Source organism: Phaseolus vulgaris, chromosome 2 (assembly GCF_051622355.1).
Source record: "Phaseolus vulgaris cultivar YP4 chromosome 2, ASM5162235v1, whole genome shotgun sequence".
Classification (NCBI taxonomy): Eukaryota; Viridiplantae; Streptophyta; class Magnoliopsida; order Fabales; family Fabaceae; genus Phaseolus; species Phaseolus vulgaris.
This window is the reverse complement of record NC_143499.1, coordinates 31,132,391-31,155,167: the sequence shown is the minus strand read 5'-3', so window position 1 is coordinate 31,155,167 and position 22,777 is coordinate 31,132,391. Positions and strand designations below refer to the sequence as shown.

The 22,777-nt window shown below is 35.3% G+C and overlaps 4 protein-coding genes across 4 annotated transcripts; 1 reads left to right on the top strand and 3 right to left on the bottom strand.

The window, feature by feature from the left end:
- Nucleotides 1-1,244: 1,244 nt before the first annotated feature.
- LOC137811417 (AT-hook motif nuclear-localized protein 5) lies at nucleotides 1,245-5,516 on the top strand. Its single transcript, XM_068613156.2, has 5 exons — nucleotides 1,245-2,360; nucleotides 3,534-3,601; nucleotides 4,234-4,365; nucleotides 4,668-4,826; nucleotides 5,045-5,516. Exons 1-5 carry the CDS (start codon nucleotides 1,886-1,888, stop codon nucleotides 5,276-5,278), a joined length of 1,068 nt encoding a protein of 355 aa, XP_068469257.1. The 5' UTR covers nucleotides 1,245-1,885; the 3' UTR covers nucleotides 5,279-5,516.
- Nucleotides 5,517-6,628: 1,112 nt separating this feature from the next.
- Nucleotides 6,629-12,603, bottom strand: GPX8 (glutathione peroxidase 8). Its single transcript, XM_068613157.1, has 6 exons — nucleotides 12,460-12,603; nucleotides 11,848-11,924; nucleotides 10,165-10,226; nucleotides 7,471-7,589; nucleotides 6,905-7,072; nucleotides 6,629-6,815 (listed from the first exon to the last, which is right to left on the bottom strand). The coding sequence occupies exons 1-6, from the start codon at nucleotides 12,511-12,513 to the stop codon at nucleotides 6,783-6,785; spliced, it is 513 nt and encodes a 170-aa protein (XP_068469258.1). The 5' UTR covers nucleotides 12,514-12,603; the 3' UTR covers nucleotides 6,629-6,782.
- Nucleotides 12,604-14,261: 1,658 nt separating this feature from the next.
- On the bottom strand, nucleotides 14,262-16,082 carry LOC137811415 (xyloglucan-specific galacturonosyltransferase 1). The gene has a single exon (XM_068613155.2). It carries the CDS (start codon nucleotides 16,031-16,033, stop codon nucleotides 14,387-14,389), a length of 1,647 nt encoding a protein of 548 aa, XP_068469256.2. The 5' UTR covers nucleotides 16,034-16,082; the 3' UTR covers nucleotides 14,262-14,386.
- Nucleotides 16,083-17,185: 1,103 nt separating this feature from the next.
- Nucleotides 17,186-22,172, bottom strand: LOC137811414 (multiple C2 domain and transmembrane region protein 7). Its single transcript, XM_068613154.2, has 4 exons — nucleotides 21,792-22,172; nucleotides 21,418-21,502; nucleotides 21,250-21,312; nucleotides 17,186-20,510 (listed from the first exon to the last, which is right to left on the bottom strand). The coding sequence occupies exon 4, from the start codon at nucleotides 20,437-20,439 to the stop codon at nucleotides 17,413-17,415; it is 3,027 nt and encodes a 1,008-aa protein (XP_068469255.1). The 5' UTR covers nucleotides 20,440-20,510; nucleotides 21,250-21,312; nucleotides 21,418-21,502; nucleotides 21,792-22,172; the 3' UTR covers nucleotides 17,186-17,412.
- Nucleotides 22,173-22,777: the final 605 nt, after the last annotated feature.

Genomic DNA, 22,777 nt, shown 5'->3' with positions numbered 1-22,777 from the left:
GTCAAAAGACATAGTAATTATCTCTTAACACCTTTAATGGACCTTATTGGTGACCATAAAAACATAATAGATTAATAGCAAATAAAAAAAGTGCATAATAGAATAATAATCTATTATGCACTTATGAATCACTTGTTTTGTTTTTAATTTTTTATATATTAATTAATTTTTTACATATTTTTCATGTATTAATTAATTTCCAAAATATTACTTACAAATAAAATTAAATATTTTATCTTTTTATACAAATATTTTCACCATATTATTAATTAAATTTCAAACTTTTCAACACATCATAGATTAAATACATAAATTAAATTTTTTGTAACCAACAACCTTTGTAAGTTTCATATTAAAGGCAAAATTTAATTTACTTGCAGCAGTTCATTTATTTATATAAACACAGCCTTGGTATTTTCTTGTTGCTAGGTGTGTGTTTAATATTCATTATAAATGTAACTAAACTTTATGAGTTTATTCTCAAAATAATCACATAATAACGCATTTAATTTCTGTTAATTACATATGTTAATAAAGTGTAGTTAAATATAACATTCCCTTGAATTCCTGCGATTTAAAACTTAACTAACTTTATTTAATAACTACTAATATGACGGAAAAATATTTATTTCCTTTTCACTAATCTAATTTGCTTGTACTCTAACCATTTTTATAATAAAATACATTTTTAATTTTAGTAATTAAAACTTAAACATGTGATTTTTTTTTACGATATTTAGTAAAAATGAAATGTGTTATATTCCATTAAAACATAACTTATTTGTTGCATCCATTTAATTTTTAAACTTATAAAAAATAGAAGCATAAATTAAGTTCAACTTGCTTTTAACTTGTTTGATCGATGAATTAAGTTGATTATCTTGATAATCTAACACTCTTTTTTACATTATCTTTTGCAATTAAGAGATTGATGATGAAAAATCTTTATCTTTAAACTGAAATAAATTTTTGAAAGTTGAAAATAAAGAATCCCTCCAATGGAAGATATTATTATAAGATAAGGGTTGATTCCTGAGGGTGAAGGGATGACCTGACCATTGGTTTATACGAAAAGGGACATTTGGTCTGTGTTTGGTACTTTTGTAGGCCCACATTGTCCTTCAACTTCACACCACTATTCTTCCTTTCCCATTACTCTATTATTATTATTTTTATTTTATTTTATTAATTTATAATAATATTAATTATAATAATTATAATAATGATGATATTGAATTGAATGCAGATAGATACAGATATCATTTTCATTCCCTTTCATTTCAATTTTCACAAACTACCTTAGCACACCCAACTTTAATTCAAATGCCCTTTATTAACTTAATTATTTATTATTATTATTATTTTAATTTCCCATTCTCTTCTCAAGTCCCAAGTGAAGTCCCATTCTTTGTCTTTTCTTTACCCCTTTCCCACCCTCACTCACACTGCATTCTTCTGTCAAAACCCTAGATTTTCAAATCTAGGGTTTTGTTTTCGTAGCCTGTTACGCACATGATTCCGGAACACAACCCCCACCTTGCTGGCTTCACTTTTTTCTCTTCAATCTAGGCCTCTGCTTTTTTCTACATTTCCCCTCACTTACCTGTTCTTGCATTTACTTTTCAAAATCCTTCAGCTTCAATCTTTGGTGCTTCTGAACTTTAGATCCTCTTCTTGTCTTCTTCGATTTAGGGTTAAAGATCTAATCTTTCCATCATTGTGAAAGCTATTTGCTTTTGAGCTTGTGGAAGGGAATCTTGCTCAACCCCTGTTTTTGTGTCTTTACTGGTTTCTTAGTTTAAAAAGTAAGCACTGGTGTGAGGATTTTGTGTTCTGGACAAGAAGATTATTGTTTTTCACAATTGACAAACCTGTTGGTAAATGCATGGATGGAAGAGAAGGTATGGGTTTTCCTGGCGGCTCTGCTCCGTATTACATGCATCATAGAGGAGGAGGGGTTGGTGGGTCTGGTCCTGGAACCGGAACACCCTCTGGGTTCCAACCACCTTCTGTTTTCAGAGCTTTGTCAAATGTCTCTTCAGGTTCTTCATACTCAGTAGAGGCTAAGCCTCAGGCTCAGTCCCAGCCCCAGCCTCAGCCTCAACGTGGTGGCTTTGGTCATGGCATAAACTTAGGTTCTCCACCTGACGGTGGAGGTGGAATGGCTTCTTCCGGTGAATCTGTGAAAAAGAAAAGAGGGAGGCCAAGGAAGTATGGTCCTGATAGTGGGACTGTTTCCCTGAGACTCTCTCCCTTGTCTGCCACTGCAAATTCCACCTCAGGAACAGGCACTCCCTCTGAGAAACGGCCCAGAGGACGCCCACCTGGAAGTGGAAGGAAGCAACAGCTTGCCACTTTAGGTACGTTTATAATTATGTTAGTTTGAAATTATAATTTCCTGTTGATTGCTTGATCTGTTCATATTGGGATTCAATTTCTCAAAAGTGAAGCTATCATTTGAAAGAGAAAAGTGGGGTGTTAATAATTGTTGATAAGGTCCCTAAAAGAAGTTACTTTGTTTCTTTTGCCCTGAAGTTGACAGCTCGCTAACTAGTTCATTTTTTTCCTATTAAGGTTGTCAACTTGCTCTCAAGTTCATCCTTTTATGGTATGCATGAAAGAAATAGGGGATCTAAGCAATTCGATTAAACATTTTTAAGAGACTAGGTTATATATTTTATCTGAGAAAATTAATGGAGATTATGATAAAATATATGTATAGAGGTTGTTAAAATCAGATATATGCTTATTTGGTAATTAGAAAAATTGGCAACTGTTTAATCATTAACATCCCCACTCCGGTCATTTTGCTGTCTTTGGTAGCATTCTTGAGAAAGGCCGTGAACGTGTACTGTTATTTTCCCATTTCTTAAATGCTTTATTGTGTGAAGTGGCAATTTCTATTTTATTATTTCCTTTTTTCTTTTATGAGTTTGGAATGTTTTTCTATTTTTTTGCCATTATTGTGCTTTATGTTTGTGGTTGTGGTCTCCAAGTTATTATTATCTCATTACTTCTTAATCATAAATCCCGCTTCAGAAATCCCTGAATTGATAGTGATTGTAATATATGGATCTTCTGAACACTTTCAAGATAGGTTGAACCGAGGCAATTCGTGTGTGTTTGCTTCTGCTTGAGAAAAACACAATTCCTTTTTTGTCTAGCTTTCTGACAGCTTTTGAAAAGAAAGAAAAAAAGCATGTTCTCAAGCAGAAACAAGTGCCCATTGTTATAGTTTCTGATGTTCAACTTCTGTGCGGGTTCTTAAACACGTGCTTTACAGAAAGCAACATCGTGATTCTAATTTTGTTCTTATTCTGATTGCAAGATTCTATTTTATATTTCATTCTAAAGAATTCAGAAACCATGAAAATCTGAACACTTAGTATTTCACTACCCTTTACTCTGACAAAATTGTTTATTTTCTATTATTTTGATGGTTACTCAGTCAGTAGTAATGCAAAAGGCCATGTTTATCTTTTTTCCCATGAAATGTGTAAACTTTTACGGTTATTTTGTTTCTCTCTTCTTAGGTGAATGGATGAACAATTCTGCAGGACTGGCCTTTTCACCTCATGTTATCACTGTTGGAGTTGGGGAGGTATTTCGTAAGAGCTATAGTTTCCTATCGCTTGTTTTATTCTCTTACTTTCTTTAAAAATCTTAAATATTTAAATGTCTAAGCTCACATGGGATAATTTCAAATTTTAATAACTCCTAATAGTCGTTTACATCAACATGATGAAAATATGATTTGCCCAACCAAAAATGCTGTCTTCGATGATTTGAGAGATGCTGTGATTAGTTGTATGTACTTGATGTACTCATTCAGAAATGATCAATAATAATTTAGAACTGGTATTTGTTTTTTTTTTAATTATATGGTTCGTATCTATTATTGTGCATAATATTGATATATTATTTTATTTTACCATCCATGACATGTGAGTCTCATGGATGGTGGTGAATTGCAATCACCGACTGCACAGAACAGAAGGATTGAATAGTCATGTAGTCTGGGATTGTCAATGACATAATACTGAAGATTACATCACACAACGTGGTTGCTGATTATATATAAAACTGATGATATTTAGTGGAAGCGTCTAATTTTAATATCAGCCTTTAAGTAATAGATGCATTTGCTTTTTCATCATTGAAATCTTCAAGATTGTTATTTATGATCGTACATAAATTTAAATGTTGCTTGATTGTTTACTTTCTTTGTTTCAGGACATTGTAGCAAAGTTGTTCTCATTTTCACAGCAGAGGCCAAGGGCTTTGTGCATCTTAACTGGAACTGGAACAGTTTCTTCTGTCACTCTGCGCCAGCCAGCTTCTACTAGCATCAGTGTTTCTTATGAGGTTAAAGAACTGAACTGTATACCTCGATTACTAGAAATTTTAAATCTTAAGTATCCTTTCATCTTTATCTCCTCTGCATGGTTCTAACTTGGTGACAAGTTATTATGTAGCAAGTTGATTGAGTTGTAGTTCTGTGCTGTTCAAGAAAAGGGGTAAATGATGATAGCAATTCTGGTATTGCAATGCGTAAAATTCAGCTTTATGCAATAGCTAATGAGATTGAGTACTGTTTAAAGTGAATTAGGCTGCTGTTCTTGTCATGATGCAATGGTAAACATTTTTTTTATCTTGTATGCTTACAGGGCCGATTTCAAATATTATGCTTGTCTGGTTCTTACTTGGTTTCTGAAGAAGGTGGACCACGCAGTAGAACAGGTGGCATGAGTGTTTCCCTTTCTAGTCCCGATGGTCATATTATTGGTGGTGGTGTTGCCAGCCTTATAGCTGCAAGCCCGGTGCAGGTATATTCATAACTGCCCAAACTCTTTCTTGTACTTATGCATGCTGCTGCTGCTGCTCATTCAAGATATGTTAAAACAATAAGTTCAGCATCTGGAAGGTTATTCTGAATGAGATGTGTTTAAGCCTAATAATGATTTAAGTTCTTATGCATCTTTGCGTGCTATAGATTCAAACCTTCCCCCAAAACATTGAGAATTAGAGACTTCCCTTGGTGCAGGTGGTAGTATGCAGTTTTGTATATGGAAGCTCTAAGCCAAAGACCAAACAAGTGACCACTGCTACAAAAGATAGCAGTTGCGAGCCTCAGAGTAGTGACAAGTTAGCTTCTCAAGGCAGTGCTCCTAATCAAAACTACTCTTCTCCTGCCACAGGCATGTGGCCTGCTTCATCAAGGCCATTAGAGGTGAAAAGTGCACATCCACACACTGGTATTGACTTGACGCGTGGGTGAACAACATTTATTACTTTACGAGACATTGCAGTTTTGTATAGAAATCTCTTGTTGTAAATGAACCGAATTTGTGAGCGTTGTGACTCTTGCTATCCCCGTTTATGGGTGACAAGTTCTTGCTAACCTATGCTGTAACCAATGGATTTGAGGGTCAAGTACATTCTTGACTTGTGCAAATGGTGTTTGGTGAAGTGAAAGGGAAAAAGCCAAGATCAATTTCAAAGCTTGTGCTGATTAATGGCACATCTAGGATCTCACTTTGATGTCCGCTTATTATGATATGTTAATTTCAGTCTCGCTCCTCAATGCCACCTCAGCTCAAACGTTTTTTTTTACTAGTTCAGTTTCCAATGCATTAACTCATTACTTTTCTCTAATTAATCTGTCTCAACTAGTTGCGGGTAATAATAATATATTAGACACAAATCTTTCGCCACATTATTTATAAAAAAGGGTTAAGCATGTGCTTTTAGGATTCCAGCATGGCATCAGGAATGTGAAACTCAGCTTTCTGCATAATCTAATCCACTTAACCGTAATCGTCTTTATGATAATGATTGGCGAGTGGGTGCTTGTAAGATTCGAGGGAGTTGGAGGTACTGTGGCTGCTCCTAATTAAAATATCTATACGTATGATTGAAATTAAAATATTTTTACCTTCATTTCACTTTATGCTGTTTATGCTTTTTGACGATTTTTTAAATGGACCATCATTTATTTTTTCGATGTAATTATGACAAGTTTATTAATTATTGGGGATACAAGCTACAAAGCAATCGATCAAGTGATAGAGTAATTTTTTAATATCTTTGTATTCATAAAAGCATCTAGTGTTTGGTGTATTTATAGAAAGATGTGATCATTGCTTATTTAATTATGCAACTTAACGAAAAATAAAATAGAAAAAGTTGTAAACACATTTTAGTAAAAGGAATTTATTCACTAAGTGAGGATATGCCGAGGGAGTTGAAATTTTAGGTTATTTATTTTGAAGTTATGATAATTATAAAACATTAATACAAACTTACCCTGAAGGCTGTTTTCATTGTGTAAATAAAAATGATCATAACTTGAACATTAGCATTCATTTTAGTCATTTGTACTATTTATGTAAATCGTAAAATGAACTACTATGACGGTTAATTTTGTACTTTATGCTTCTATTACTTTTTATTAAAGTTTTTAGAAAGTAATATTCAAAATGTAGCATTTATAAAAGATAAACATTAGTTAAAAAATCATTAAAATTGAAACTTTCATAGGTGAAACATATTTATAACTAAGAAATACTGAGGAATATGGATTATGGCTGGGAGAATGATAGAAATGAAGTTAAAAGAGACAAGAAAGTAAAGGAGGAAGCCATTATATGACAAGGTATATGATGTTGACAAGATTAAATATAACACAAGTCTATGTTTATTGCATAACATTGTCTCGAGACAAGGTGTTAAGGAACTGAGAAAGACAAGAAATTCGCCACATACTCTCTTCCGAGTTGCCTTCATGAAATACCCAGAAGTTGACGGATGTCTCTCTGCATTACAGTTTAAAAGATGGTAAGAGAATTACAATAGAAGCAGCAAAAAACATATGAAGTAATTTGAAGAAGAATTTAGTCCTAACCTCAAGGCTGAGAGGAGAAGTCGTTGGATAATAGCGACCCACTACTTGTCCCTTCTTATCAACCACAAACTTGGCAAAGTTCCACTGAATATCATCACCAAAAATTCCCCATTTGCCGGACTTCAAGAATTTATACAGAGGAGCTGAATTGCCCCCATTCACTTCAATCTAGCAGAAGGACGAATGAGAGAGATATACAATATCAGTGCATGTCACGGTTCTTAGCAAAATTTAGATGAATAGCAGTAATCATATACTTTTGTACAATTAACAAGTCAAACATGTCGAATTTAAGTTACTGGAAAAATAGCCTGAGGCAATTGAACATTATTAAGAGAATATTTTCCATAGAAAGCATAACGGGGGGATTAGGATGGAAGAAGAAAATATAAAGCCAACGAAGACAAAGATCATAGATTTAGTCTAGATTTTTAAAGTAGATCTTTAGCTACAAGTCTGAAAATACTGAAATATATATGAAGGTTTCTTTCTTTATTTGGAAACATCATAACACAATTTTGGCGAGTTGAGTGCTTAAGAATAATAGTTCATGCATGTGGACCAACCTTATCAAAGATGGGGAATTCAGATTTGAAACGAGTGCAGACAAAATCCACAATTTTATCATTGCTTTCTGGTTCTTGCTCACCAAATTGGTTACAGGGAAATGCCAGAATCTCCAAGCCTATGTAAGTTTAACAACCCAGTCATTTGTATTAATTAAATATATTTACAAGACAAGAGAAACAAAGATAATCAGAGTAATGTATCACAAAATCATTGCCCAAAACAGGGTTCCTCCCTAACACAAGTTTTCCCAAGCGGGAAATTTACGCACAAAGACATGATGAAGTATTTGATCAATTTACGTTGTTTAAAAATACACCAATTACAACTACTGATAGCAAATCTTCCACAGAAAATCTTCCATCTCTGCTCAAAATCCAAATAAGCACATCTCAACTCCCACACAAACTGGAATCTTTAAAATTTCCTCCACATGACGCTGCTCCATCATATTCAAAACTAAGTCCAGGTCCTAGCGATTATGTTTCCTGTCTATGAGAGCAGCTACACAGATTTGGTTTGTCTCCAAGCCAAGAATTTCTAAACATTTATCCTTGAGCCATTTCCAACTCTCCATTTCAAACCTCCTCTAACCACCACTTGAGAAGCATGGATGCCACACCAAATAAAGTTTGGATTATGGCCTAACGCTAAGGTACCTCCAAGAAGACCCCTTTTGGGTACGTATTTAGCTTTGAGAACTCTTGATGTCCAGAAGATAATTTCCAACCTTTCTTCCCCAGCAGGGCTAGATTAAAGTTGTCAATATGTTGGAAACTCATTCCTCTGTATTATTTTATCACAAGAAAAAGAGTTAATCGTCTTATGTATCTTTCGAATAACAATGTTGGTAGCAAAAAAGTGCTCATGCAGCAATCCAAGATTGCTTAGGCCACAGACTTCACAAGAATCTCTTTTTCTGCTTTGGATAAAAGCTTTCCCACCCAGTAATTAACCTTCTTCCACGCCCTGTCTTTAAGGAAGCTGAACACAACCTTCATCCTCCCAATCATAGATGACAAGCCCAAGTACTTTCTTGTGCCTAAAGACTATGACACTCCAAGAATAGTGTTAATGGTGTGTATACTTTTCATGCTTGTGTTAGCACTATAGAAATCTCCTATTTTGCGATGTTAATGGTCTATCCTAAAACCTTTTCATCTCATTTTCCTTGAAAAACATACAATTGTAATCAACAAACAATAACTGTGTGAATTCTTAACAATTTCCTCCACCTTCAACGTTGGTACACTCCCCTCTAGTGAAAGCTACTTGAATCACCATTTACCACAATAAATGCTTGCTTGAAATCTGTCAGAAAAACTTCAATGCAAGGAATCTACAAAACCTAGGATTTCTCACCCACTTCATATCATAATTATCTGAGTCGATCAAAAAGACAAACCAACGATTTTGATATCACTTGTGGGCTGTTCAAGGGGAAACACCAGAGTGATTTGACACTGATGAATCATGAGGAAACGCATATAAGAGAATAAAACACTACCTCTAACCTAAAACCTTTAAGGCAATGAGTTTGTGACTCTTTGTCCTTATATAATGCTCATCTTGCTCATTTCTATCTAATTTGAAACTTCCAATTCATACTTGAATTCCTAACAAGCTTCATACGTTTGTTTCTTGCAATACCATTAGTTTAAAAACTATAGTTAATAGTTAGAATGCAAATTTTTCTACTTAGGGCGTAGTAACCCAAACACCACAATTTGAATCGATTGTGACTTGCTCCACTTGGTCTTTGTCACGGGACAATTGATGCACCTTGCAATAATCTCCCTCTTAATAATTGTCCTGCTTGGAATTGAATTCTTTAATTGTGACTTGGCTCACCTAACCTACTCTATGGGATAATTGATGCAACCTACTTGTTGGACACTCATATATTCCCAAAGTAGTTTTTAACAATTTGACTCATGCCTACTTGAGAGTCTATTAGGACTCCATTATCATCCCCTGACTTGGACAACTTCTTTTGTTTCTACCTATTTCTTTGTCCTTTGCCTTCAAAAAGCATCCTTCCTTGGCAAGGAGATCGCTCAACTTTACTCTCCTTTCCTTGTTCTGTTTATGTCCCCAATCATATCTTCTCTCCCTGTAAATCTCCATTTGTGTTCTACATTTGTCAATGTCAACCCAAAATTTGAATCTTAGCCACTTCCCTCGAATTTAGAGGTTATTAGAACAACATTGGGAAGCTCCTATTCTTCTAAGCAAGCTTTGAAGACTTTGCAGACATCTATTATAGAGATCCTTATGTGTGCTCTTATGGGTTTATCCGTTAGGAACCTCCCGACCAGACACAAGGACCATTTAACACCAGTCCCCTCCTGTTGTTCATTATGGATCTCCCTCTAACCTTCATTTCATTCATTCCTGAAGCCTATAATGTGTGGTCGCACCCTCAATATCCTTGTTAACCATGACCTTTTGTGGGAAGGATATGCAAAATGTGATGGTTACATAAGGATGACTACACAAGAAACTTGAGAAAAAACCTAAAACATCTCACATGAAGATAGGCATCTCACTAAGAGAGAAAACATATTTTCCATTCATCATTATTCAGATAATATTTATTCATAGATAACTTATCCGAAGGCTATTTTATGATAGTTACATTTAGAAATGAAAAACAAGAAAAGAAACCGTAGAGGGTCTAATACAATACAAACCTTCCTCTTTATACTTCGCATATAAGTCATTCAGCTCTGTATAATTGGAGTTGGTCAAGCCGCTGTCTCAATCAGAAAAACAAACTAGAATTGTAAATATACTCAACATTTTATCATTACCAGTGAGAATATCAAGGCTCTAAATTAATAGAAGCAAAATTGACAAAAAAAAGAAACAAAAAGTAATCACAAGTTATGTCAAAATTCTACAGAAAGTTAATGTTTATCGCGCTTAGCGTGCCACGCACCTAAGTGCAATTTCTGTTTTACTTTGTAGTGCAATTTCTGTTTCTATTTCTTTTATAGAACATGTTAAAGTCTATCATAATGTAACATACATAGCTTTGTTTTTGGTTTTCTATCTTCTTTTTTCATGATATGTGGTGTCATTCTTCTCTTCCCTTTTGTTTCTTTTCTCCTTCACAATAGACATTCGGTTTATGTCTTTGCAAGTGCCGCAATATAGTTTACCAAGTTTGGAACATAAAGCAGTTTCTTGAGATGATATCAGAGTTCTTCTTTTGAAGACCTTTGCTACACACTCCTTTTCTGTTTGTTCTTTCTTTCGTTATCTCTTTTTCATTTCTCTCTTTCTTTTCATCATGGGTAAAGAAATTTCACAAGCTTTTTCTTTACACACTTTATCTTCATCCCAGTGAGAATCCTCTCTGCAATCCTTCTTCTTACAGAGGATTGATCGAAAGGCTTATTTACCTCACCAATACACGACCATACATCACACTTGCAGTTCACCATTTAAGTCAATTTGTTACTGCTCCTAATGCACAACATCAACAAGTTGCTCTTTGTGTTCTTCGATACCTCAAACGTGAACCTGCGCAAGGTATGTTTTTGGCTACCGATAGTGAAGTTCAATTTAAGGCTATTAGCGACTCGGATTGGGCTTGATGCCCTGATTCCTGCCGCTCGGTTAGTGGGTATATCATATATCTTGGTCAATCACCCATATCTTGGAAGTCAAAGAAACAACCAATTGTTTTAAAAGTTCTTCTGAAGCAAAATAGAGGGCTCTTGCTTCTACAACCTATGAAGTTCTTCTGAAGCAAAATAGATACCTCATGCAAGATCTTCAAATTCATCACATTCAACCATCTCTTTTATATTTTGATAACCAATCTGTAATTCAAATTGATTTCAATTAAGTTTTTCTCGAACACACCAAGCACATAAAAACCAATTGTATTATCAAGCTTCTTCCAATAAATTCAGGTCTTCAGCACGCTGACATCCTAGCCAAAGACCTTCCTCCTTCTACCTTTCACAATCTATGTTTCAAACTGGGATTGCTTAACATATACTCCTAGCTCTAGGGGACTGTCAAAATCCTACAGAAAGTTAATGTTTATTGCACTTAGCATGCGTTTGCGGTGCCTAAACGCAATTTCAATTTATGTTTGTAGCGCAGTTTCTGTTTTCGTTTGTTTTTTTGTTTCTTTTATAAGCAGACTTGTTATAGTCTATCATAATGTAAGATACACAACTTGATTTTGGTTTTCTATCTTCTTATTCTCTTCATGCTATGTGGTGCCACTCTTCTCTTCCCTTTCATTTTTTTTTTCTCCTTCTCAATAGACATTCGATTCATTGTCTGATACAATTTTGCAAGTGCAGCAATATGGTTTACCAAGTTAGGAACATAATGCAGTTTCTTGAGAAGGATACCATTTAGAAGCAACATTGATAATCAACAAGACTTTTCCCTCGTAAGTGGAAAGATCTACAACATCTCCCTTAGCATCCTGCAAGTGTAACAGGAATTTTAGTTATCACATGCAGATGATATTTGAGTTCTTATGACATACATAAACACCTCAACTTACGAGATTTCAGATAAAATATTCTCTTAAGGAATTATATCTAGGTCTAAAATGAATTGAGTAGAAGAAACTATAAACGATTTTTATGTTAAATAAAAAAAATAAAATTATACATAGTTCTGCCAGTAACTTTTTTCTTAAACAGAGAAGTATCTAATCATGAATCACTCGCTTCAAAAATAATTTTACATCTAAATACTCTTTCTCTTTTTAAGAGATTGTTTTAATACTAATGATCGTTTGGTCAATGCATGTTTGGTTAAGAGTTATTTTGGAAAAAATGATTGAATGTTTCTTTCGTTTTTCATTTGAGAAACATTTACTTATTGCATGTTTAGTCTGGAATGTTGATAAAGGAAAATAAAATGAAGTATTCCACTTTCAAAATAATAGGTAACAGTGCTAGTTTATTCAAATAAACTCAACGCACAGACAGAGATGAAGTAAGAAGACGAACCTTGACGGAGAAATCGTACACGGACTTTGAATCGTTGGAGGAAACGGTGGTCATGGTGAATGTATGAGTGGAAAAGGAACTGAAGAGACTCCTTAAAATGAAGACAAACTCATCAACTCTTCAATTTTGAGAGTTGAGCGTTGAAATATGTGACCAATAATGTTTCCACACGTTGCGGGGTTCTTGTCGTATTTGAAAATAATTTCTAATTTTATAAAAAAAAATATTTAATTTTGGTACAAAGTTAATGTCATTCAGTTAGGAATTGATTTTCATGTTTTATAACATAATCAATAATTTAATTTCCTAAAATACTACTAATGAAATTCAATAACAAATTTTAATATATAATATACTGTTTATTAGCAAATGAAGTATATATTTATAATAAATTAAAACTATTTAATTTAAAGGACAAGTAGATAATTAAAATTCTATGAAGACTAAAAAGGTTACATATTTTCATAACTATATGAATTTAAACCTCAGGAATCTGATTTTATTTATGTAAGATTTATAAACCTATTTTCAATTAATTCAGTCATTTCTCTTATTGTTTTAATTATTTTTTTCACGTATACCGAACAAAATATCTAGCTACCCCTCCAACGAGTTATTAGACTCATACCTATTTCAGATCGAACTAAACGTGACTTATAATACCAGGCTGACCATACCTAAATGCGGATATCCCAAACACTACTGATTACTGTTATCATAATATTGATTTAAAAATTAAACTATCTTATATTAAAATTGTATAAAAACACATTAAAAAACTAAAAAAGTTGCACCTTTTGAATGCAAAAACTTATATTGGATCACAATAATGCAATGGCATATTCTCAATGTTCACACTATCATCTAAGCCAAACATACCCAATAGGGATAAAGATGCGATGGAATATGAGAATCTATTGCATACGACAAAGACAAGAAGTTCATATACTTACAAAAGACGAAGCTAGAAACAACAATTTGTTTTCATGTTCTTATCACTGTTCTTTCCAAGAGCAATTCCACAAGCTGCCTTTCTGTTAAAGAAAATTCATTTGCTACATTTGTGTTCAAAAGTGTGTTCAGAAAATTTGTTTAAATTAGCTTTTAAGATTTTTTTTTAAATGTTTTTTTACATAATAGAAACATATTTAATTATTATTTAAATTTAGAAAGTTAAGATTGAGGTATTATTTTTTCTAATAAATTATGTTACACATCACAAAGTCTCAGTGTAAGAAAATTATCTCCAAAGGTGATATATTGACAACTTATATCAATTTACAATCTTACTTCTTTGTCTAAAATTTCAGTTTTTTTTTTTTTTTTTTTCATAAAATGACAACAATACACTTTTCTTCATATTATCAATAACAAGTTATATATTAGAATAGATTGTGAAAGTATCATTACTGAATTATCTTTGAAAACCTAAATTCTCAAAACAAATGCTCAGAAAAGAAATTCGTCCAGAAAACACGAGTCATTCCAGAAAGAGAAAAGTTTTTTTTAACACCATTAACCGTAAATAACATAAATTTAATAAACATTTATAATAATATTTTGAATTAAAAAATAAAATAAAAAATGAATAAAATATTAATTTATTGGAATGTGAATGGTATGTTTTCACGGTTGATAGTGTAAACATATCAACACCCTTCTAGAAACTCACATTCTTGGAAATGTTGAGCCATTCAATGTTGTGTTCTTGTGATTACATTTATGACTTGAAAAAACCTTCCTAATGGTAGGGCTCATATGTATAAGCTAAAAAGGAGGAACATATGTTCAAAATTGAGAGAGTTTATTATTGAGGAAAGATGGTTACAAGTATTGTTAGTGAGTAATTGTGAAGTGCAAAAGTAAAAGGAAAAATGAAAACAGTACATAGCATATTCAAAGTGTGAAACAAATAAAGAGTAGAGAGTCATTGCTCTAATGTGCTAACCCTCTGAAGAAGATTATTGATTGTAATGGCAAACGCATCCTGAAACTTGTGAGGCTCAGCGTTGTAATCCCCATATACCAATCCAGGCAACAGTTCATATACAATATATCTCCTCATGTTTTCTCTCTCTCTTAACGAAATGTTGCTCAGTCTCTCCACCACATTCATTTCTTTCACCTCTTTTTTGTCCATAAACACAGAGTACTTATCATGGTCATGGGGCAAGTGCCATGGATATTGGTAATAAGCCGTGAAAGGATCAAAGAGAACAGGGATGCAACCTGATATCAGCGAATCAAAAACAGATTTTCTTGTTGGACTATCTCCTGGGGGCTGAAGGCAAAACTCAGACTCCACAAAAAGTTCTATTACTACCTCAGCCTCATCACACTTCACAGAACTGCAATTCATGAAATGACATTTCCCATTACCTAATGAAGTGCATTGGTTGATTAATGTTGATCTGGTGTTGTCGTCTGCATTAGCCCGTGCTGCTCCAGCAAAACTCACAAGCTTTTTGCGGTTTGATCTCATGATTTTCAGTTGCCAAGAGATTATATCATTGTCTGAATGTGGGTGGAAATTAGTTGGGTGAGGAATTCCAATGTCATTGAGGTGCCAAGGTTGTCTTTCAATCAAGAGCTTAATGGGGTTTTGCAATTTGTCAAGCTCTAACAATCTAGTACCCCAAGGAGACTCATTGCTTCTCCTAAAATCCCACGAAATCTTTCCCAACACAAGCACATGATCCTTACCTGAATTCCTTTTCCACGGTCCTTGTCTCTCAAGCCACTTCACCAATTCCAGACTCAAACTGTCCTTCACATCACTTGACACATTCTTGAAATGCCATCGCAAGATATCCAAACCACCATAGAATGGAACATAGAAGAGCTTTGCAACTGTTTGATCGAAAACCCTGCATGGATGCCTCAAGACATTTGAATGAAATATGAGTTCAAGAGAGTACTGATGAGTCTTGTACCATCCTTTTCCCAGCTTGGCTATTGGCTCACCCAACCCCTCGTTACTCAAATACCTGCAGAAGTCCTGCCATGGAACCATGTCACGGCATTGACCCACCAAGTCCTTGTTAAACTTGGATGGCAAGTCATAAACATATATTCCTTTACCATCACAAGTTGCATAGTTTTTGTTTGACTTTGACCTCCAAGATCTATGGACTTGCAATTGTTCCTCAACGACCTTAACAGCATTTGCAACCCTCTCATCTGTATCATTGATAACTATTCTACCACTAGTAGTAACCAGATGTGGGGTATCTGGAAACTTGACAGGTTCAGTAGTTGCATTACCCTGATCAATTCCAGGAGTAATAATAGGGCTACTATTGTTTGTGGAGGTTGGTATTTCAAAGGAGGGGTGAGTACCTGCAGAGAGACAATAGAGGTTATTGAGCTTCCTTGTGGAAAAGCAAACATGAATGATGTTTCCTGTTATTAAGGTGGAGAAGGAAGACCACATGTAGATAAGGATTATGAGGAAGACTAAAGCAGAAACTCTACTAAGAAAGTTGTAGAGGATTGTAAGGCCAAAGTAAGATTGTTTAGCTTCTAGATTTCTAGATGATGATTTTGGTCTTTTTCTGGATATAGACACTGCCATTTTCTGGGGGAGAACAATGTTAGTATCCCTTACTTCTGGTTTTTATAAAGTAGATGGATAATTAATCATGGTTTGCTCACCCAACATTTTATCATGCAAGCACAAGTTATATATTTTTCCTTGTTTAAATAATAATATGCACGTTGAGATGTTCTTTGCGGTTCAGATGACATATTTTAATGGTTCACATTCATAATGCAATTAGCATTCATCCTCTTCGGAATGGATTCAACATTTAATAACAAAATTATGTGAAAAATATATAAGATTAAGCTAAAGCAAGAAAGATGAATGCGTCCATATGTACCCTACCAAATGGTTCTGTATATTCACTTTGTACATTGTGTTGATTTCTGTCTGCATTTTATAATTGTGGTCTATCCAAAACTTAAAAAAGAGGAAGAAAAAAAGTCATTTATTTTGCCCAACTCCTTAAAATATTCCACTCTTTAATTACTTCTCAAATCTGAATTATATAAAACAAAACAAAAAAACCTCACTCCTAACAAGCAAGAGTACCTACAATTGCCACGTTCATATTTTTCAGTCGCTATGCCATTTATCATGCAAGCACGTAGTACTTTTCCCTTGTGTTGACAAAATTGTGCACGTCGAGATGCGCTTTAATTATGTGTTAAGTTTTCGTTGTGTAGTCGTGCTCCCAATATAATACGTTTGAAGAATGGCATCATAGTGGTTGGATTCAAATGAAATTAACGTTCATCATATATTCAAATGTTTGATTTTCTGAAAAGCCAGACATTGTTGTTCTCTCTATATGTACCACTCTTCTCAGCCCGTTTTTTCTTCCTAAAAAACGAAATTAACTAAAATGAAACATGTCTTCAAGATGACAATGTGATAAAAATTGTAGTACTGATATGAATTTCACAAAATCTTTACGGGCTAAGATTTTGATTCATTTTTACTTTAATTACTGTTTCGGTATCACCAATCACTAATATAGTTTCGTTGATGTCAAGTGCAGTTTAAATATATCTTCCTCAGTTAACCCACCGAGACGCCTTTTAAGAACAAAATCAGAGCTCAAAAACTCTAAAGTGGACAATACTTTGGATCCAGTAATTGATCCTTCAATGCTATCTTAACGGACTTGAGGTCGAAAGAATTAAAACGAGTCAATGACAAACATTAGAAGAAAGAGAATTCTATAAAAGTCTTACTGATTTGCATGCATCTAAGCAATTCACATACAAATCAGAAGTCCTTTCAGCTTGAGCTTGCAAGGAAATATCAAAATTATAGCGTTATATAATTATATGATGAAAACACATTCAACAATAGCCAGATAAAACAATAAAAAGGAGAAAAACTGGTTTGAAGCATCACTAACACTACGACCACAGTACATAGCAACTCTACAACATGCTGTCTGTTCTTGCAGGGAGGCGTCGGAAGAAGTTGATAGGGACACATGGCAGCCTGTGGCGAAACCTTGGATGCCTCATGATGTAGAAACCTGCCAAACCAGCCACAGCTTGAAAAGGGGTAACGTAGAGAAGCAACGCAGATAGAAGACATAATGTAATGAATAAGGATGTAGCACGTGGGTCTCTCCAGCTTAACAGTGCCTCAATCCTTTCTCCCTGGCTGGCTAAATCCCCAATCACTGTTTGAATCCTTCCAGCCACACTCCTCAAGCGATCATACCTCATTCTCACAAGTTCAGGGTCTCTGCTCGTTGGAAAAGTGTCAAACTCTTCATCCAACTCATCTGGGTGCACTGCCTCAGCTTGTGAGATTCTTGTGTTCATGTGAGGAGGGTACCTTGGTCTATATCTGAAGTTCCACACGCCTATCAAAAACATGTAGATAAAAACAGTGGGCAAGATCAATTCTGGGAAGCATACAAGCATGAGAAACAGCACATGAACCAGCACTGTTGTGATGGGATTTCTCCACATGCAGATTTCACCAAACCACTTCCCAACCGCAAACACACCAGAGAAGACAGTCATCAGTCTGAAGAAATTGGCCTTGCTTCGCCGCATGCTCCAAAGGTGAGAGTCCACATCCGACATGTATTCCACCACTTCCTTGCGAAGTGGTGGCTCTGCTCGGCCTAGTCGTGCTGCCACTATGTTCATTGCTTGGTGGCGTAGCATGTCTAGCTGTGTCACAGAGAAAGGCCTAACATAGTGCATTTTAGGCAGCAGAGGACGTGAGTACAGGTAAAGCATGTTTGCTAAAGAAGTGCATGAAAACCGTATTGCCAAGTGAAGTTCACCCATCTTCTTAACCCCAGTTGGGTGAAGAACCAACAATGGATATGAGTGAGTGTAAATCCTGCCTGTTTCTAAAGTAGAGATGCGAATTCTGACCTTCCCAACTTTCAAGTCCTTCGATGTACCGTTGCCCTTTTCCCCGATCTGGCTGTTGTCGAAGACACCAACCGTAAGAACTGTGGCATGATCAAAAACCTCCCAAGTGTATTGTTCGTTGTATTTTGGACACAGATTGTCAACAATGGTCCTTGTTCTTACCCATTTGTGACCGTATTTTGCTACACAGTATGTGTCAGATGTGCCTCTGCCATCCCTTGTTTTCATCGGGTGGAGTCCTACAGCATTCAGTACTCCAAGTTCTAATACCCCAATTGGTGGCTTCCACAATTGCTTTGCTGTGGGACGGAGATCACTGCTGTAATGAGTAGACTCGTCAAGAACATGATATCCACCATCTAAACATAACCGGAGCTGAATTCTGCTTGAGAACTTTTCCTTCTTCAACTGATCCACATCTATAGCAACTGGCTTTTCCAAGTTGAACCATCGAGAATGAATGATTCTATCATCCGCACGCCTCTCCACAGAGTTCAGTGGTATGATGATCCTCCCAATGATCTCATCTTTCCCAGGACCAACCCGATCTTCAACTGAAATGATTAAATGGTCTTCAAAAGGTTCAGCAGCAACAAATAAAAGATCCTCATTCCAGAGTGCACTCAGTGTTCGTGCAGGAACTGTCTTTGTTTTCAGCACTTGGTTTCCTATCTGCACCTTGGCATACACATCTGGGAAACGGTTTTTCTCTGTAGGAACCAAGTCTTGTGCCTCCACAATATTGACGCGCACGTACCATAACCTTGGTGCATGATACACCTTTGAACGCATCACTGCAGAGATAGCATGTGTGCTGTCAACAGGGGTGGCTGCATCTGAATGCCATGCATCAGAAAAAGCCTCATCTGCTTGAGTACCAATCCATACAGCAAGCATCAACTCACCTTTAATCTTCTCCCCTTTCTTGTCCTCAAGACGGTACCACTCCGGAGCCAAAGGGCTATCTGGTGGGACTCTCAAAGGAACCTCATTGATGTCAAACCTCACAATGCCAACGAAATCATCTTTGATGAGATCCTTGTCCTTTATCACAACATCTAGTATGGATGCTTGCATCCTCTCCTTTGAGAAGGCAAACACCTGATTCCATTCAGGACTCTGATTCTTATCAAAGTGTCTGGTAATACCTTTGTAATTTCCAATTCTCACTTCAACAAATGGATCAAGACTCCCAGTAATATCCATAGTAGGAAGCTCACGAGCCTTCACAACCCTCACATACAGAAAATACATCCTTTCTACAAGATCGTATGTACTATCTGTTTTGTCTTTGTGAATAACACGACCACCAACAACTCTTCCCCCGCCAAGATATGGACTTGTTTCTTTAAGTGCAAAATCAACTGGTTGTCCTGATGTAGCTGTGCGTACTAGCTTCATGGGCTGTGGTTCAGACTTCATTTCATCAGCTTCATACTTTGTTACATAATGAGTATCTGCAAAGCCAGTTGAATGCTGCTGGTGCTGGTTCAGGTGATGCTTTGTGTTGGGAAGATGATGAAATGTGTGCCTTGACTCAACATTTTCATTTGGAAAACTGTTTGCCATTGCGCTTGCAGGTGCTCGAACCTCTGCATGTGTTGAGCTAGGATTATTAGTTGGCATGTAATCAACAACAGGAGTTGGAACAGATGATTTTATGGTTGGGTCATCAGTGATGTAAACTTTAAGACCAATCTCTCCTCTTACACGAGAGAAAATACCACGCTTTTCCAATGGATAGTGTAAGACAACTGCATCAGAGTAAGGAACAAAAGAAGTCCCAGTAAGGCTAACTTTGCCAAGAAATGAAGTGGAGTTAGTAGCCTTTGAATGGCTGAGGACATAGACCTCAAGTGAGAGATAGTGAAGATTAGAAGGGTCAGATATATTGAAGTAGAAGCTCTCATTCCAAACAGGGCTAAGATCCTTTTCTTTGATGGTCGAACGGTACTTCTGGCCATCAAAATAAAGTTCCACAAAGGCATTGGACGAACCTAGTCCATCTTTAGGTAATAGATTGTGAGCACTAATCACATCTACGCCTAACTTGAAGTTGTTCATAATTTAACGTGTGGTCTGGTTTCTATTTCCAAATGAGATTTTAGTAAGAACTAAGAGATCACTGTAGATACCTACAAAGAGAGGAACAAATGAGTCATGACAAAACAACTGCAATTTCAACGAGGAAATATAGCTCCTTAACTATACGAGTACAAATCTCACAAGATTCTCTAGATGTTTGTTTATTTAAATATTCTGCATTTACATGCATAAAAAGAAACATCTAAATATGCTATATTTATATTTAACCTCGGTTCAGACAGGTATTGAGTGTGGCAAATTCTATACAAATACAGGGTTAAGCATGCATCCATGCAACGAAGGAGATTATAATAGTGATGAACAACAAGCCACAAGAATGGACCCTTTTATAATGATCAACATAATTAATTAGATTTAAGTATAAAAATTGGATATATTTATCATAACGCCAAAGATTTGTGAAAGCGCAGCTATAGTCCTCTTATAAACCACCATTTTGTGAGATGTACAAGAAAAGAACAAGTCATTCTGAAAACAAATACCTCAGTCATGTTGGGGAAAATTTGCAGGAAACAAAAAGAGAATAAATAGACTAAAAGTGAATAAACATATTTTCTCAATTAAAAACCATGTAGCACCACTAACCCAATGTCTTCATTTTACATGAAACTTGATTTGCCGTGGCAAAGTAAAAAATGTGTTAGTTACACAGAAAACACAGTCCAGCTAAAAGAAGAAGTAGGAACATTTAAATAAGGTACAGAGCTTGCATCAAGAGATGTACGCACTGAATGTTATGATGCAAGATAGTTATAACTGATACATCACCTTGGAGAGAAGATTTGAAAGGGGTCTAAACGAGCAACAAGTTCAGGAAGATCATTGCTTGTCCTGTTCAGTGATCAATGAATGAATAAAAGTAGAGTTTGTGACTACCAAAATATAAACAAACAGAAGGGTTGGCAAAAGAAAAAGCAAAATGGGGTCAACACTTACCTCTTCATAGATCGAGCTCGATCATGTGCAAAACCCCTCGTGGAACTATTTTTGTACACGCATCTAAAGAAATCAGCATGTGGCACTGGATTTTTTGCAGCTCCAAGTTAGTGATCCATTAAACACGGAGCATACACATGAGCTTTGCGTAGGTGAATGGACTCAACTCACAGATTTAAAAGATTATAAAAAATAAATAAAAAACTTGACTTAACAACATCATCATGCACGATGCAGATAAAAAATGAAGGGTCTCTGATAACAGTGACTGATAAAAAAAAGTAATGAGAAAAGGCAGTGTGCTTTAGCTATGGTCTATGTAGTAGTGGAGAGAGCTTAAACCAGTAGCTGAGTTATGATGAAGTGAAGAATACCTCGTTTATTGAAGACACAACACGACAGTATGTGGCAGAGACAAGGAGGAAGCAACAAAAAAAAGGGTGTTTGAGTGAGAGAGGAGGAGGGAAAGGAAAAGAAGTGGTTGTGCTCAGTGTCAATTGTTCAAAGGTGAGCTTAGAAATGGAATGTGTGACCACAATGGCAGTGGCAACTGTGGTAGTGAGTTCAGAGAGGTGAATGCCAACAACACGCAGAGACATGCACTGTCCCTCGTGCTTCAGTTCTGACTCCTCCTTTTTGTTTTATTTTTCTACTTTCCTAACTTTTGCTTCTCTGCTAATCTAATGCTACTGTTATGCTACCATGCACCCAACTTCATCTATGTATCAGTTCTGATATGCTGCCAGTTTCGTACTACTGTAACATTTCTTTTCTATGAATTTATATTAGCTTATCCACTTCCAAACAATTTCGAAAAAGAAAATATTTCTTTTACAAACACTTGTCACACAAAAAGATATCACAATGCAAATTGCTTCATATCTTCAAATAGGATTCATATTGCAATAAATAAATACTAGTTATTTCTTAATTTAGTATAGGATTTTCAACCTATAACACTCTGTAAAAGTAATAATACCAGTAATTTGATTTTGCTACAATTAATGACAATTAAATGTAAAAAGTAAAAATAATATAATTTTCATTAGTATTCTCTTTTATAAAATAATTTTGTCCAATGCACAAATAAATACTAAATCTTTACACATATCTAGGAGTCAAACCTTTATTAACTGGTGGCATTGGGAGACTCTCCATTTCAGACCAATAAACATAATCGGTTAATCATGATATTTAATACGTCGAGTGTAATATAATCAAAGTTTTTTTTTTTTTTTTTAATAAGTTAACCAAAAGATAGAGATTTATTAGAAGTAGTTAGTGACATATTGTTTACTACAATAAAGTTTTTGCTTGTGAAGTCATTAACCAAAAGAAAATGACTTTTTCTTTTTACTGC